Source organism: Jaculus jaculus, chromosome 1 (genome assembly GCF_020740685.1).
Source record: "Jaculus jaculus isolate mJacJac1 chromosome 1, mJacJac1.mat.Y.cur, whole genome shotgun sequence".
Taxonomy (NCBI): Eukaryota; Metazoa; Chordata; class Mammalia; order Rodentia; family Dipodidae; genus Jaculus; species Jaculus jaculus.
In genome coordinates this window covers 130,789,306-130,805,365 of record NC_059102.1, presented here as the reverse complement: position 1 = coordinate 130,805,365, position 16,060 = coordinate 130,789,306, and the positions used below count along the sequence as shown (strand labels likewise).

Here is a 16,060-nt window from a genome sequence, read left to right as displayed (position 1 = left end):
ATATATTATGATCTAGCTTAAAAATGTTGACTAAAGCAATACTATAGGGGCTAGAGGAAAAGCTCAGTGATACAGCACTGGCTTAGCATGCAGGAAGCCCTTGGTTCAATCTACAGCACCACAAGAAAAACAAAATAATACAGTCATCAAGTGTTAAGAAAACAGCTTTGGCACTTGAGACAGGAAATCTATGGTTAGGACTTACTCAGGGGCTAAGGCACTGAAAATCCACTCACATGAGAAGATTCTAATGACAGAGCTGTCTGTCTAGAAATAAAAGAATAATACTGACCACAAAGTATGATGCCAAAACAAAACATATAATATTGCTTAAAAAACTGTATTCTATTATAGTACTTGTTCTTTTTGGTTTTTCGAGGTAGGGTTTCACTCTGGCCCAGGATGACCTGGAATTAACTATGTAGTCTCAGGGTGGCCTCGAACTCACAGTGATTCTCCTACCTCTGCCTCCCGAGTGCTGGGATTAAAGGTGTGTGCCACCATGCCCAGCATCTATTATAATACTTTTGACACAACTATATCACTTAGTGAGACATATATTTATGTATAAGCGAAACCTGTCAGGTCCAATAAGTGTTTTACAAAAGTAAACCATAAAAAATAAAACATTGTTACATCTAATAATTTTAAGTAGAAAAAACAGCAAACTATAAAATTTCTATCTTTGCAATGATTATTGTTTGGGTAGAGCTATGTATACACAGGACTTTAAACTGAAAATAAAAGTATAAAAATAAATGAGAGAGAATTATTTAAATTTCTTATTTTTTAAAATATTTTGTTTATTTTTATTTGAGAATGACAGAGAGAGAGAGAGAGAGAGAGAGAGAGAGAGAAAGGGGGGGGGGAGAATAGGCACACCAGGAACTCCAGCCACTGCAAACGGACTCCAAACACATGCGGCCCCTTGTACATCTGGCATACATGGGTCCTGGAATCGAGCCTCAAACTGGGGTCCTTAGGCTTCACAGGCAAGTGCTTAACCTCTAAGCCATCTCTCCAGCACCTATTTATTTAGTTTTTGTTGAAATAGGATTTCTCAATATAGTCCAAGTTGATCTTGGATTTGTGACAATCCTGTCTCAGCCTTCCAAGTGCTAGGATTATAAATGGGAGCCACCATGCCTCACCTTGAATTTTCTTATTTCTAAGATTTAAAACTTTGTTCAAACTGGTGGGAAAGCTTGCCTAGCACACGTCCCTATGTTCAATTCCTAGCAATGTAAAAAAAAAAAAAACAAAAACAAGTAATAAAACATCTGTTCCAAAATTTTACTATAAGATTTAGAATCCAACTATACTGCACTAGTTTAGAATCCTCTGAATCTTCAATTCAAAATCTATGTAAGTGAACAAGAAATCTAACTAGTTAGGGTAAACAGCCAATATTTTTACTTCATCAAAGCTAAATATATTAGTCAAAAAGAAATTAGCTGCTTTAAAGTATAGTTAGATTTAGGAGAGAAAAGGTATGCAACTGAAAGTAATCCTCAGTGAATCAATATATAAATGAAGAATTCTAGTGGGCCTTAGTTTGCCTTTATGCTCCCCAAAACCAAGACTTAAAAACAAAAAAACACTTGGTAAAGACAAATTACAGGTCTTGCTGTGCAAAACCTACTCCATATTGTATATAAAATTTTATCAAAAAGCTCTAATGCATGGGCTGGAAAGATGGCTTAGCGGTTAAGCACTTGCCTGTGAAGCCTAAGGACCCCAGTTCGAGGCTCGGTTCCCCAGGTCCCACGTTAGCCAGATGCACAAGGGGGCGCACGCGTCTGGAGTTCGTTTGCAGAGGCTGGAAGCCCTGGCGTGCCCATTCTCTCTCTCTCCCTCTATCTGTCTTTCTCTCTGTGTCTGTCACTCTCAAATAAATAAACAACAAAAAAAATTAAAAAAAAGCTCTAATGCAGAGTATTATTGAATATTAGTATTAATGTCTTCATTTTAAATTAGCCAAATCTTGCAAATTTTAACTTTAATAGTTTACTCTCAAATTGCCATGCCATTTTAAGTCAACAATCTGAAAACTAGTTAGTTTGCTTCTAACTTTAGAGATGAAACACTAAGCAGGTGAGCAAATCCCCTCTGAAACTACTTAACATATTCAATGTTGTTTTCTGGCTGTAGAATTACAAATCTAAGCAAGAATGAATCTTGTTTTTAAAGGTATTTGTTTTTATAGTTCATTTTTACTTATGTGTGAGAGAGAGAATGGGCACACCAGGGCCCCTAGCCACTGCAAACTAACTCCAGACACATGTACCACCTTGTACATCTGGCTTACATGGGTTCTGGAGAGTTGAACCTGTGTCCTTAGGCTTTGCAGGCACTCTTCTTAACTGCTAAGTCATCTCTCCAGCCCAAGAATGAATCTTATTTTAAGCCTACTATTGAATTGATGTATTTTTTTGGAAATGGATATTTGTGTGGAAATACTAATTCTTTTGGATTGGGTATCATTAGCTGCTAGGTAATAGCAAACAAAGAGCTAAGACTCTTTCCTTAGTTTTCCAAAACTATCCAGTATTTCAAACAGTAAAGTATTCCAGCCTTATATAAGTTGTAGGTTATAAGAACACCGGAACTTTTAATCATTGTTGGTGAGAAGTTTAACTCCTATTAGAAACAATTAAATTAACTCCTTTAAAATATAAAACAACTAAACTTTGACAATAACATTTTTCCTGCTATATAGCAGATTCTGACAGCAAAGTTATTTATGAACTATATTTTCCTGCTACAATTAGGTACAATTTTTAATTTAATGAAAAGATTTTCCTCAGTATTACCAATAAATTCTAGATTCTTCAAATAAGACAAATATTATCTGAAACATAAAAAACATATATAATCCATTAATGTAATGTTTTTTTGAGGTGAGGTCTCACTCTAGCCCAAACTGGCCTGGAATTCACTATATAGTCTCAGGCTGTCCTCAAACTCAAATGATCCTCCTACCTCTGCCTCCTGAATGCTGGGACTAAAGCTGTATGCCACCATGTCCAGCTCAAAATGGACTATAACTTAAACTTGTATTTTTCCATTACCAAAAATGATTGATATCCTATTATCTTGATGATATTTTTTAAAAATAAGACTATAAATGAGCCATGGAGAGCTGAACATATTAATCTATAAAACTTATTTTAATGACTTAACTTGACTCAGTAGAGATCTAAATTCCTATCAACTGAGGTATCTATATTAAATATATGCCCCAAACATTTAAAATAAAATGGATTAAAAACCTCACAACCCAGCCAGCTGGAGGACTGTCAAAGAGTTTGAGGGCAGCCTAGGCTATAAAATGAGTCCCAGGTGAACATGTGCTAGAGTGAGAATCTGCCATGATAAATAAATAAATAAATAAATAAATAAATAACAAAGTCCACAAGTCTAAATACCCACGATGAGAAAAAAAAAAATTCCAATTCCTGTATCAACTAAGTCTAACAACTAGTTTCTGACACTGAAAAACTGTAAGATAAAGCATAGGAACAAGAATGGGTAATTGGCCTGGCCCACTAATCCCAGCACTTGGGATGTGAAAGTGGTGGATTGCTGCCAGTTCAAGGCCATACAGAGATTACATAGTGAATTATAGTGAATTCCAGGTTAGCCTGGGCTATAGAGCAAGACCCTAACTTGAAAAACTAAAAAAAGGTTAATTGGAGGTGAGACCTTAACAGATTTTCACTTAATCCACAAGCTCCAAATTCCTTGCTGAGTGCAAAAGACATAGGAAGAGTTATGGACATCTCTTACATGATGCAAATTATAAACGTCTTTATTAAGAACACACTGCATACCATTGAAGCACTTTCATTTTCTGTTATTAGTCTACCATATTATGCAGTCAGTTCAGGATCATGACATTTAATTTTTAAATATCAGAACAAAGTTTATGCCTTTTCTCTCTTTTATGTGTATGTGTACATATAGTAATTTATAATTCTGTTTATAAAAATATAAGCATTATGGGCCAGTTCTATTAAAACAATCATTTTCCTTTGAGGACTATAGCTACTAAAATGAACTAACCCAGTACTTCTCAACTGAGAAAAAAGTAAAAATAATTAGCTTTCCTAGGGTTATGGTTCAGTGATTCAAAAAAAAAAAAAAAAAAAAAGCCCAGCATGTGTGATGCCCCTAATTTTAATATCCAGGACTGCAAAATAAAAAGGGGGATGAATCCAAAATTATATTTAAGACATCAAAGACCTTAGAAACCTAAAACTTAAAAACAAACAAACAGATAAAAAAGAAATAACTGGTTAACTCTTAAAACTCAGCATACGATCAAATAAAAAGATTTGGAGAAAAAGGAACTAAATTGCAATACTGAAAACTGTTACATTATGTGATTTTGCTTTAGCTATGAAATAGATATTTTACTTCTCAATTATAAGGTTAAACTTATTCTGATATCAAAATAGTTATATAGCTTCATTTTAACTAACAAATTTTTGCTTAAGTGATGGATAAACTTGAAGAGTGCTTATTTTTAGAGAGAACTTAATTACCATATAATCTTTTCAGGAATGTTTTGGTTTTCATATGTACACTTATTTATTTATTGACCAACAGATTGTGTTTCTCGGATGGAAACTAGGTCTTGTGCCTATTAGACAAGCAGTCTACCAGAGCCACATCCTTTGCCCCATATGTCTACTTTCATTCAGTTAATTTTTCAAAGACCAGTGCTGTTCTTGAAAGCAATGTCCAATGAAATTCAATGCAAGAGACTGAGGATGTAGCTTGGTAACAATGCATGTTTGAGATCATGGGCTGAATCCCCAGCATAAACATGGGGGGGGTGGTGAGTAATCTTTAAATTTTAAACTGAGCATGATAGCTCCTAACTCTAAGTACTCAGAAGGCTGAGGGAGAAGGATTGCCCATGAATTTGAGGACACTATGGGCTACATAATTGAGTTCCAGGTCAGGTCTAACCCTACCTCAAAAAAATAAAATAAAATAAAATAAAAAAATTATGGTAGTCATGAAATAGGTAAAATTATAAATCAAAAGTATTTTAGCAGTATATTTTATTCAAATGAATTTATCTAAAATATTTCAGCAGGCATCAATATAAAATTAAATATTAAAAGCAATTGTGCAGTAAGTCTTTGAAACTTGGTATATACTTTATACTTAGAGCACTTCTTAATTTACATTAGCAACATTCCAAGTCCTTAACTGCCTCATGTGGCTATCAAGTAATATTGGTGACTTTTTAAAGATTATAAATAATAAAAACTAACTTTTACGGTAAGTCACATACTTAAAGCTTTCATTAAATAAGAAAACTCTTGATAATAATGATGTTACTTTCACCATGAAATTTAATTTTCAGCCTACTTTATTTTATCACATGCTTTCTTTTTCATCACTAGGAAGTGAAACTTGCACAGTCAAACCAAAAATATAAGTATTTATTACAAGCTTGTTAGTTAATTAGCACTCATAGCCACCATGTACACTACAGAGATTCTATTTTTGAATAAAAAATTCTAAGTGTAAAGAAAAATGCTTTGTTAACTAGGAGACAGCAAATTACAAAAGCAGAAAGTGAATTAATGAAAACATGAACAAAAGACATAAGTCTTCTTGCATGTGAGGCTAACATAATGTAACACCATATCAGGAGTCACTCAAAGGATCCACTACTGAACAGGACTGCAATTGGATTCTCCAAGAATAAAACCCTATTTGCCTTAGAACACCTGCCTTTCCTAAAGTGAAGTGAAATATGTGTGACATTTTTCCTTCTAGCAATTTTCCAAACTCTAAAATTTGGAAAATATTAATTTCCAAAGCAACAAAAATGGCAATACGGGAAAAAAGCCTTTAACAGGATGTGGTTACTATGTCTTCAAGAATTGAATGTAGTATAGTAAACAACATAAGATAGGGATGAGAGGTCAGAACAGTAGTGAAGCTTTTAACCATATAAAAAATGAGGAACAGAAGAACACATAACTACTCTTAATGAGCCAAAACCGCCTTAATTGAGTCTATTTATTTAACCATAAAAAGATGGTACTCACCAACAAACATTTGTTTCTTTGCTTGTTGGTGAAATTGTATCACTAGAGGTGTAGCAACGTAAGCTTTCTCAGGTTACTCAAAAGTTGTTTTGTGGGTTTTTTCTTTCTTTTTTTTTTTTTTTTTTTTTTACTGGAACGTAAACGTGTGACTACACAAAAAGGATAGTACTTTAGCACTTTATTTGGTGTACACAGTCGCTCTAATCACAGTGGGTAGGGGGAGAGCAGAAATTACTAAAGGTCCTAGATTAGAGAATACTAGAATTAAAAAGAATTCATGTGGTATTTATAAAAATATAAAACAGGGCATATAAATCATTGGGTTAGATTTACTTTATGTTAGTGACTGAGACTAGTTTGGTGTTAAGGTTGTATCTGCTGGTAACTGGTGATTTCAAGGATGGAAATGACAGCTACTCTCATCTCCTTTCTGAAAGCCTAAACAGAGCAAAGTACAACTGTTTCTCTGAGAAACAAAGATGCTTTCTACCATTCTTCTAAGATGGTGGAAGTCTCCTCAAGAGGCTTCCCCAAGGAAAATAAGAAGAAAGAGGGAAAGAAAGCCATGGAAGAATTCCCTGGCTGTGTTTCATACCATTACTCCTAGTCACATCCCTGTGCAACCACTCCGGTCTGACCATATCCCTCCGGGGAGGTGAAGCCTTCCCAGGGCATTGTTTGGCCAGGGTCCCTATTTACCCCACTCCGATCGCCTCCACCATCCCTGCGCTAGGGTCTTGGACGACCCAGGACAGAAAAGAGGAATCACTAAGACAGGACCTGATCTAGAGAACCTCTCCGTAAGCCCATCTTACTAACTGGAGTAGCAAAGCGACAGGGAAGCCTGGCCTCGGCTAGGGTGGGTTCCTCAGTGGTCAGAGGCGTCTCCAAGGCCGGTGTCGAAAGAAGGTGGCCATTGGAGCCCTGCGCTTCGCATCAAAAAGCCCTACCGGAGAGGGGCCTCCTCGGCTCCGTCCGAGTGCCAGGTGCGGCCCTCGGTTCCCAACCCTCGGGGCACCGGCGGCGACGGTGCACAGGCCCCGGGGCTGAGCCGGGTCTCCCGCCCCACCTCGAACGAGCAGGTACCCGGTTGGGGCCCCAGCCGCATCGTGCCCGCCTCCGCCCTACCTGAGGGGGCCCGGGCGGGGTCCCTACGGGCCGCTTCCCGGAGCCCCGCGACGGCGTGGCTCGGCGACGGAGGCGCCTCGTCTCGCCGGGGCAGAGCTCGGCGGCGGTTTCAGGGCCTCAAACTCCATCGGGAGCTACAGGGACAGCCCCGTTGGCGGCGGCGAAGGCCGCGGCGGGGCCTCCTCCTCCCTCCCTCCGCCTCCTCCTTCTCCTCCTCCTCACCACGGAGGCGGACCAGGAGGGATCCCGACTTAGCTCTCGCGAGAAGATACTGCCCACTTCACGCGAGATTACGCAAGCCCGGGAGTTGGGGAGGTGGAAGTGGAAGCATAGTAACCCTTGCAACCTAAACAGCTCATCAGTTTTCTGTCCCGTGAAGCCAATCCACCCTCGTCACATGACGAGAGAGCCCCACAGTAGTGTGGGAGACGCTGGGCGGACTAGGCAAGCCGAAGGGATTTATGGGAAACTCCCTGTACATTCATCTGAACCTTGAGCCAAGCAGCCAAGCTGAAGCTCTCATGCTGAAAGCATGTTACCCTTTCGAGCAGACTCTGATAAAGCTGTCTTACGTCCCACCTTACTCTCCTGCAATGAAATTGCAAATTTCAAATTACTAAATTACAAAACCCAAAACCAAATGAAAACGTTGATGTATGGCTGATTAGCCTACCTGATGTAAAACACTAAACTTCAAAGTTGATTTGAAAGGGAAAAGGGGGAGTGGTGGGAGGGGATTATGATCATGGTATATTGTCTGTTTATGGAAATTGTTAGCACAAATTTTAAAAACTAAAAAAAATTTGTTATGCTTTGGAATTACAAATAAAAGGATTTTACAACTGTAAAGCAGGAATTATTCTTTCTGTTCTTAAAAATGAGGAAACAAAATGTGATTAGGAATGAGGAAACTATCAATACTATATGCTATGCCCTATGGTGATAGTTCTAAAATGTTTTAGTTTTACTTGTATTTCATTTACTTATAATCCTATAAAGGTGAATGTAGTGTATTCTTATTGAAGAGAAACTGGTATTAATTGCCCACTGTAATGTACAACCAGAAATAACTGTAGAAGTAAACCACACATAAATTTGAACATTAAAAACTAGCTTCTATGAGCTTTAAAACTGTATGGGTATAGGCTAGGTGTGACAGTACACACCTATGAACCCTGCAACTGGAAGACTGTGATAGGAGGATCATGGTTGAGACAGGAGGATCACCTAGACGCCAGCCTTGGGCCTATCTTAAAAAAGGTCCATTCACTGGTGCCCCACCTCCAAGTCTCCCCCCACCCCCAAATAGTGTCACTCTAGCCCAGGCTGACCTGGAAATCACTCCATAGTCCCAGGCTGGCTTTCAACTCACAGAGAACCCCATACCTCTGCCATCCTATTGCTGGGATTAAAGGCATGGAACCACGCCCTGCTATCCCCAAACTTTTTCAACTCTTTTGCAAATCCAGTATTTCCAACTAATTTCCAACCTACTGTATGTATGTTCCCATTCCACAAGAACACACCCCCACACCTGTTAAGTTTTCCCAAAGATGAAAAATGTTAAAACTTATATCACCCTCTTCCCTGCTTTTTGTCCAAAGCTGATTTCAAAGTCCCACATACATTCATTTAATATTTGTTTATCTCTACTAGAATATAAACTCAATGATAACTGTGATTTTTGTTTGTTTACCTACCTTTTAGTACAGACATATAGTAAAGAACCAGCAAGTAGTTCTGAAATGATTAAAAAGCCAGGAAAAATAACTCCTTAAAATTCACATAAATATACAATCCAAGTTCTCCATTCCCACCTTAAGTTTATTATTTTTTGTATAAACATATAATTACATCCAATGAAAAAAGGAAAGAATTTTCTCTTACAACACCGTAGCTACCTTTTCAAGATTATTTCTATCTAAATGCAGTCAATAAACCCAAACAGACTGCTTTTTCTGTCATATCAGAAAACAGCTAAAAACATTTTAATATGACTTCTACCCTTTATTTTGCAGTATCTGTTATTCTAAAAGATTTCATTTTCCTGAAAATTCAGACATATCATGCAAACAGAATCTCTTCTAGGAATGTTTGTTTTTTGTTGTTTTGAGACACGGTTTTACCTCCCAAGGGCTATCTGCCACCATACCTAGCTTCTAGGAATGTTTAGAAGTCATTCCGTACTACTTAACAGGAATAAATAACATAAATAACAACGATTACTTTTATAAAACATTTTCCTCCCAAGCAAGTATTTCAAAGTGCTCACAAAAATGTTTACAACAATCTTACAAGGCACACATAAAATTTAAACAGCTTCAATCAAAATGTTCTAAATATCAAACATAGTAGGAAAAAAACCTTTACCCTGTCCTCCCACCCGATGCTCCCCTCCAAAATTACAACCTAAGCAAAAATAACAAAAGTACTTCAATCATATGTAAACTGTTTCTCAAAGAGAAATACTTTCACAATAAATGTCCATCCTTAAGTCAAATGAAATAACTAAGCACTGGAACATTAACTAAGCAGTGGAAGAAACAGTATTTGTTTTTGAAAAATTTTGTCTCCCACAAAGTACTCAAGTAATAGTATTTTTTTAAAAAGCACAAAATTGTCCTCTATCTCTATTGTCAGAAAGAATATAAAATTATAGAATTTTAGACCTGGAAGTAATCTTAAAACCCATCAATATCAAAGTTGTTATACACACACGTATTAAAACTTCAGGGACAGGTGAATTAACTAGTGGCCTGGGTTATAACTTATATTTGGAATTATTTAGTCTCTTGTAGAGTTAAAATTCTAGCTGATATCTTTCCCACAAAAGTATCACAAAATGGTATTTAACATTTATAATGATGTTCACACAATTATTATATAGTACAAAGTATATTAATTTTAAAATACAGAAGAATGTCAATAGAATTTAAATACAGCAGAAATTCTGCAAAAAGCTGAGGTACACAGAGGAGAAACAGACTGGCTTGGAAGTAAAATGAATAGGGTAGAGCTTCTCTACCACAAGTAATTCCTGTGTTCAGGTGAGGTTGTTTGTTCTGAAATGTATTTTGATCTTTATAATAACAAAAAAATTATATTTAGACATATTCTAGAGTTGTCTGCCAGAACACAATCTTAAATATTACTAAAATAACCACAGTCATAGTTTTGCATTTGGCATTTTTCTAGAAATATAAAATAAAAATTGGAATGATTAAATTTCTTTGTCAATAAACAACAAATGATAAATTGTATTAACACAAATAAAAAGTCATAACTAATTCTAGTAATCCCTCAAGTTGACTGTTCTTCTGCTAACAGCTAAACTACATAGTGACAGTATAAAATTAAAAAGGAGCCAAGCATGGTAACACACATGATAGGCTGAGGCAAAGGATCTCTAGTTTGAGCTTAGTCTGGACTATACAGGAATACCACCTCAAACAAAAACTAAAGATTAAAAAGGTAATAAACAACTGACATACACATAAATGACAGGCATTGTGCTGGGTAAAAAAAAAAAAAAAAAAAAAAAAAAATCCTAAAATGGAACATACTGTCCACTTACATGTCCTGCCAGGCAAGATCAAATTATAGTGATGAAGGATTGTGAAGGTTCAGAGTTAACAAGGATTGAGTAGAAAGGGGCAGCATGAGGGAACTTGGTGAAATTATGAAACTGTTCTGTAACAAAATTGCATTGATTGGTACACAAATCTATACATGTGTTACAATTTAAGGAAACATAATCCCAAAAGAAAGGTGAATTTTGCTACAAGGAAAAAATCACATTTTACATAGACAATGAAACAATACCTTTGATACAACTAGAATTTCTAAGAAAAGAAATTTCTCAGCCTATGACAGGGTTATATTTGCATTTGTCAGAGTTATTAATCCAACTATAGTAAATGCAGTCAAAAAAAAGAGAAATTTGAAAGGCATGGTGGCACACACTTTTAATCCCAGCACTCAGGAGGCTGAGGTAGGAAAATCATTATGAGTTTAAGGCCAACCTGAGACTACGTAGTAAATTCCAGGTAAGCCTGGGACAGAGTGAGAACCTACCTCAAAAACCAAAAAGAAAAGGGAAATGAAATGTTAATAGAAATGTAAGCATTTAAAGAAAGAATAAACATTTTAAAGAGATTCTTCTATTCCCAAGTGAATCTGAATTGTGTTCTTTCATTTTAAAATACCATGGTGTTCAGTTTATTATCCAAGAGCACTGGTTAAAACTTAAGACAAAAAATTGCTAGCTCTGTTTTCAAACTTACAACAATGAATAGTATGTTTTAAAACTTATCATTCTAACATTAAGTTTCTAAATGGTTGGGTGGCTTTTCATTTAAATGAATTACCTAGAGAGTACAAATAATCTGCAAATAATACTGGATTTTGCACTAGAATCAAGAATATTTTATAGCAGAACACTAATTCTCTAAGCATAGCACTGAGATTTTCAAATAATGTGAGATGAGGCAGAATCCCATCAGCTTGGTTGTGCCTCCCACAACTCTGTAACTGTCACTTCAGAAACAACCTGTGCAAGCAGGCCAAAAATAAAACCTAAAGATGAGGTTGTGACATAACAATGCCACATTTCCACAGAAAGACTTGCCTAACAGCATGATACAAGGGTTACATAGCAAGTCTGATTTCAATTATAAAACATTCTGCCTTTTGAGATCAGGCCTAGGCAGTTTTTCACCACCACTTCTGCCATGAACAGAGGTTAAATGCTTTTTGAGAGCAGACTTGTGCTTGAAATCCATATCACAACAGTGGCATTTATATGGCCGATCTCCGCTGTGTATGTTCAAATGGTCCTGAAGTGTACTTTTAGCAGTAAAAGTCTTCAAGCACACGCTACACTGAAAGGGCCGTATGCCCATGTGTCCTCGAATGTGCCGGTTGAGATTTTTTTTCTGTGTAAATGTTTTCCCACACTGTAAGCATAAAAACAGTTTATGCATCTTAAGGTGGCGAAGATAGTTTTCAACATGAAGAAAGCCCCTAGGACACCTGGGACATTGGTGCCTCAGTGAGAAACTTTCATCCAGATTCTGAGTCTCATTCACTGTACCAGGATTTGCATCGGTATTCTCACAAAATAATCCCTGATCTTGATTCCCAGGAACTTCTGCCACTCTGCTCTCAACTGTAGAATTGATCAATGAATGTTGTGTTTCAGAAAAATACATGCTTGCATTTGATGAGGTACAAGGCTGTGAAAACTGTCCATTTTCTACACCAGCTGTACTGATAGATTCTACATGGAGGATACAAATTTCATTCTCTTTAAAACCTATATCTTCCGTCGAGAGATCTGGTGAGTTCATTTCCTTTCCCTCTGATGTTAAGCTTTCTACCGTAGACTGTAAAACATTGCTTTCCTCTTCTTTAACATGGAAATCCATGTTTACAGGGCTATCTTCTGAAATTTCTATGATCTCACAGTCTTTATCAGAATTTTCTTCTTCATTCTTAACATCTGGATCAGAAGATTGACACAGGTCAGTGTGTTGTTGGTTATTTTTCATAGAAAGATCAACCTCCAGATACTTTGACAAAGCTTCTGTGCACTTTTCCACAATGTGAACCATTTGGAGGTAACTGGCAGCTGTCAAATATTTTAAAAGCTCTTTCCTTTTAACTTCAAGTGCTCCGGTGTAGCAAGAGAGCAACAATTTTCTGCCAACTTCAGCACTCTGCAGAATGGTGATTCTGACATGTTTTGACTGTGTGAGTAAAAACTGATCTCTCATGAAAGTGGAGCAAGCAGCCAAAATCACCTTGTGCCCTTGGAACTCAGTATCATTAATATAAATTGATACATCACAAAATAAATTCTGTTGTCTCAAGAGATTCATTTTCTGCAAGACCACATCTCCTTGCTGTTCAAACTGGAAGTGTAGAACATCAGACTCAGCAGCCATGGTCACAATCTAAACAAAATAAAGCACAAGCATTGGCATAAAGATAGATAATGCTTTTTCAGGTTGTGGTGATAAAGAATCATCCCTCCAAACAAAAATTGAGAAAAAGAAGATAGAAATTCTACTTTGAACGCTGAGAGTGAATTTGTCCCTGTAGCACCATCTCTAAACCCAGAAAATCACAATGTGTTTCTCTACAACTACATGGATTACATGCATGTAATTTTTTTTTTTTTTTAATTTTTGTTTTTCCGAGGTCTTGCTCTATTCCAGGCTGACCTGGAATTCACTATGTAGTCTCAGGGTGACTTCGAACTCACAGCAATCCTCCTACCTCTCTGAGTACTGGGATTAAAGGCGTATGCTACTACACCTGGCAGCATAAGCATGTAATTTTAATAACCAGTAACAGGCACAGTTACAATAGCAAAAAGTACACTCAACTCAGTAGTAACCCAGAGTGGAAGTCTTAATGGAATCACCAAACTTCTTACTGCTCATCACTATTATAGATCCTTAGTCCTGTTCACCTGGGTAACTGTAATGTCTTCTAACTATAAAGAGGCCCCGAAACTCTCCTCTCATAACCCTCTCTCCACCCTCCCACCCAGCCATGCTCACACAGGCCTAGAATTATGGAGACACTGCTGATAATTCGTACTTTAAGAGTTGCCTTAGCGGTTAAGCGCTTGCCTGGGAAGCCTAAGGACCTGGTTCGAGGCTCAATTCCTCAGGACCCACGTTAGCCAGATGCACAAGGGGTGCACGTGTCTGGAGTTCGTTTGCAGTGGCTGGAGGCCCTGTTGCACCCATTCTCATTCTCTCTCTCTGCCTCATTCTCTCTCTGTCCCTCTCAAATAAATAAATAAAATAAAACAGAAAAAAAAAATTAAAAAGAAAAAGAGTTGTCTTTTCCCTTCCCCATATGCCCAGACTAGACTGGGATCTTAGAAAGCCTACTTACTATTATAGTAATTGACTAAGACTTTTGAGAACTTGAGCTGAGAGGAAAAACAGCAAATCCCTTCTATCACCTGTTGGCTCTGGGTAGAAATGAAATCCCAAGCCTTGCTTCCCCAAAAAAGAATTCAACAGGAGTTCTAGGAAACCTGCTTACTATAGGCTTGAGTCAATCCTCTTCCCCAACTCAGGTCCCAGACACCAAGCAGCTCAGGGCAGGATCTCCTCCCCACCTTCTCCCTGAAAGAGACTTAAACTCACTCTTTTTCCCTACCAGGCAGATCAGAGTCCCTTTTGTCTGCCCTGAACCCTGCGATTCTCTCTGCTAGTATTAAAATAAAACTTTGAGTCCAAGAAACTGTCTCAGTCTTATATGTCAAAATCTCAACAGCCAAGCTGCTACCGGACAACATAAAAACACAAAAACAAAACAAAAAACACTCTTCAGTATTTTGAGGAATATGAGAGAGGGAGTGAATGGAGGAGAGGAAGTGGGAGAGGAAGGAAGGGAGATACATAGGGAGGAAATAAGAGGGAAAGCTGTCTTTTTGGTTGATGGCTAACAAGAAACTCGATCTTGGAAGGAACATATTCTGTGGGGAAACCCCACTTCCTGAGTCAAATGTCCTTGAAACCCAAATAATTTAAAGTTCTTGAATCCAGGAGCCAAAAATCCTTTAACCAAAGTTTCTATTTCTGCATTTGGCAAAAGATCCTTAAATCTTCCACTTCTTTAGGTTCCCCTAGAATCTGTATCATTTTTATGTTATAGTCAATTACGTGGTATTGAGACCAAACTCCAACTGAGTAAGTCCCAGGACCCTGCCTGCTTTAAGTGCATTTTTTGTTTTTTGACCGTAGCAGATTTCCGGCTGATGTGCTTTGCTTGCCTGAACTCTTTAAAACCACGCACCCTTCTGTAGAAGTAAACATTGCCTTGCCAATATACTCCAGATCGGTGAAATTCTTGGATCTCTTTCTTTGTCTCTCTATTTTTTTGAGGTAGAGTCTCACTCTAGCCCAGGCTGACCTGAAATTCACTATATACTCTCAGGGTGGCCTCCAACTCACCGCGATCCTCCTACCTCTGCCTCCCAAGTGCTGGAATTAAAAGCGTGCACCACCACGCCCGGCTCTAAGCTCGTTTCTAACAAACCTTAAGTACATCCTTTCAAGACAGAGTTTCGTTCTTAACGTGAATGGAAAACCTTTCATGGTTTCTGTCTAACCCACCTCCTCTGTAGACTCATCTCGACTTAATTTTTATTACAGCCCCAACTAATTAGATATTAATGTTTTTCGACACTGACCAGAGAAAAGCCAAATACGACTATATATATGCATCACATTTACGTTTCCAATTCCTTTTTTCAGCATGTGATTTGGCTCCGTTAAGTCAAAATCAAGTAACAAACGCGACTCCTCGTCTCAGTTGCTATTGGCTCATCGACGAGCCTCCAGGGAGCACCGGGAACTCCCGACGAGAGCCCCAGACGGCCAGAGCCTGCCTCCCACCCTCCCTCCCTCGAGGGGCACATGGTGCCCGGGTCTCGAGCGGCGCTGGTCACGGCCCAGGCCCTGCGGCCCCGGGGGGCTGCGGCGTCCGATGCACCGCTCGAGGACGGGCCCCGCCGCACTCCCGCTCCTCCTCGGGCCTCGCGGGGTGTCTTCCGTCCTCACTTACCGTCTTGCTGAACGCTTGAAGAATTCCTCGGCAGCAGCGGCCAGGACCGGAAAATGGACTGCCTGGGAGGAAACACATCCGGGGTCAACCAATTTTCTTCACGCAGACGGCCTCGGCAACCCGGAAGGACATCTTGAGAGGCTCTCTGATCTTCCCTCTTTTATTCCTGGAATGACAAAAAAAAAAAAAAAAGGCGCCCAAACACTAGCAAGCCCAGTCCTGTGTCCCAGCTTTGGAGGGCTAGGCGTTCAGCCTTTTGAGTCCTCCCG

The 16,060-nt window shown here is 38.4% G+C and overlaps 2 protein-coding genes across 6 annotated transcripts in view; both read right to left on the bottom strand.

The window, feature by feature from the left end:
• Rc3h2 (ring finger and CCCH-type domains 2) overlaps positions 1-7,378 on the bottom strand; it is a 61,328-nt gene extending 53,950 nt beyond the window's left edge. For 2 of the 4 annotated variants that reach the window (XM_045141823.1, XM_045141824.1), the window contains exon 1: positions 7,203-7,378. The gene's annotated coding sequence lies outside the window, so the exon portion shown is untranslated. Of the gene's footprint in view, positions 1-6,074; positions 6,191-7,202 lie in introns of those variants that run through there. The other 2 variants (XM_004662780.2, XM_045141822.1) reach the window with 2 other exon arrangements.
• Positions 7,379-8,994: 1,616 nt separating this feature from the next.
• On the bottom strand, positions 8,995-15,859 carry Zbtb6 (zinc finger and BTB domain containing 6). Of its 2 annotated transcripts, none has more exons than XM_004662781.2 (2): positions 15,792-15,859; positions 8,995-13,156 (listed from the first exon to the last, which is right to left on the bottom strand). In XM_004662781.2, exon 2 carries the CDS (start codon positions 13,145-13,147, stop codon positions 11,873-11,875), a length of 1,275 nt encoding a protein of 424 aa, XP_004662838.2. In that variant the 5' UTR covers positions 13,148-13,156; positions 15,792-15,859; the 3' UTR covers positions 8,995-11,872. The 2 variants fall into 2 exon arrangements, with proteins under 2 accessions (XP_004662838.2, XP_044997908.1); XM_045141973.1 differs by lacking the exon at positions 15,792-15,859 and adding an exon at positions 14,265-14,284.
• Between the last annotated feature and the right edge of the window lie 201 nt (positions 15,860-16,060).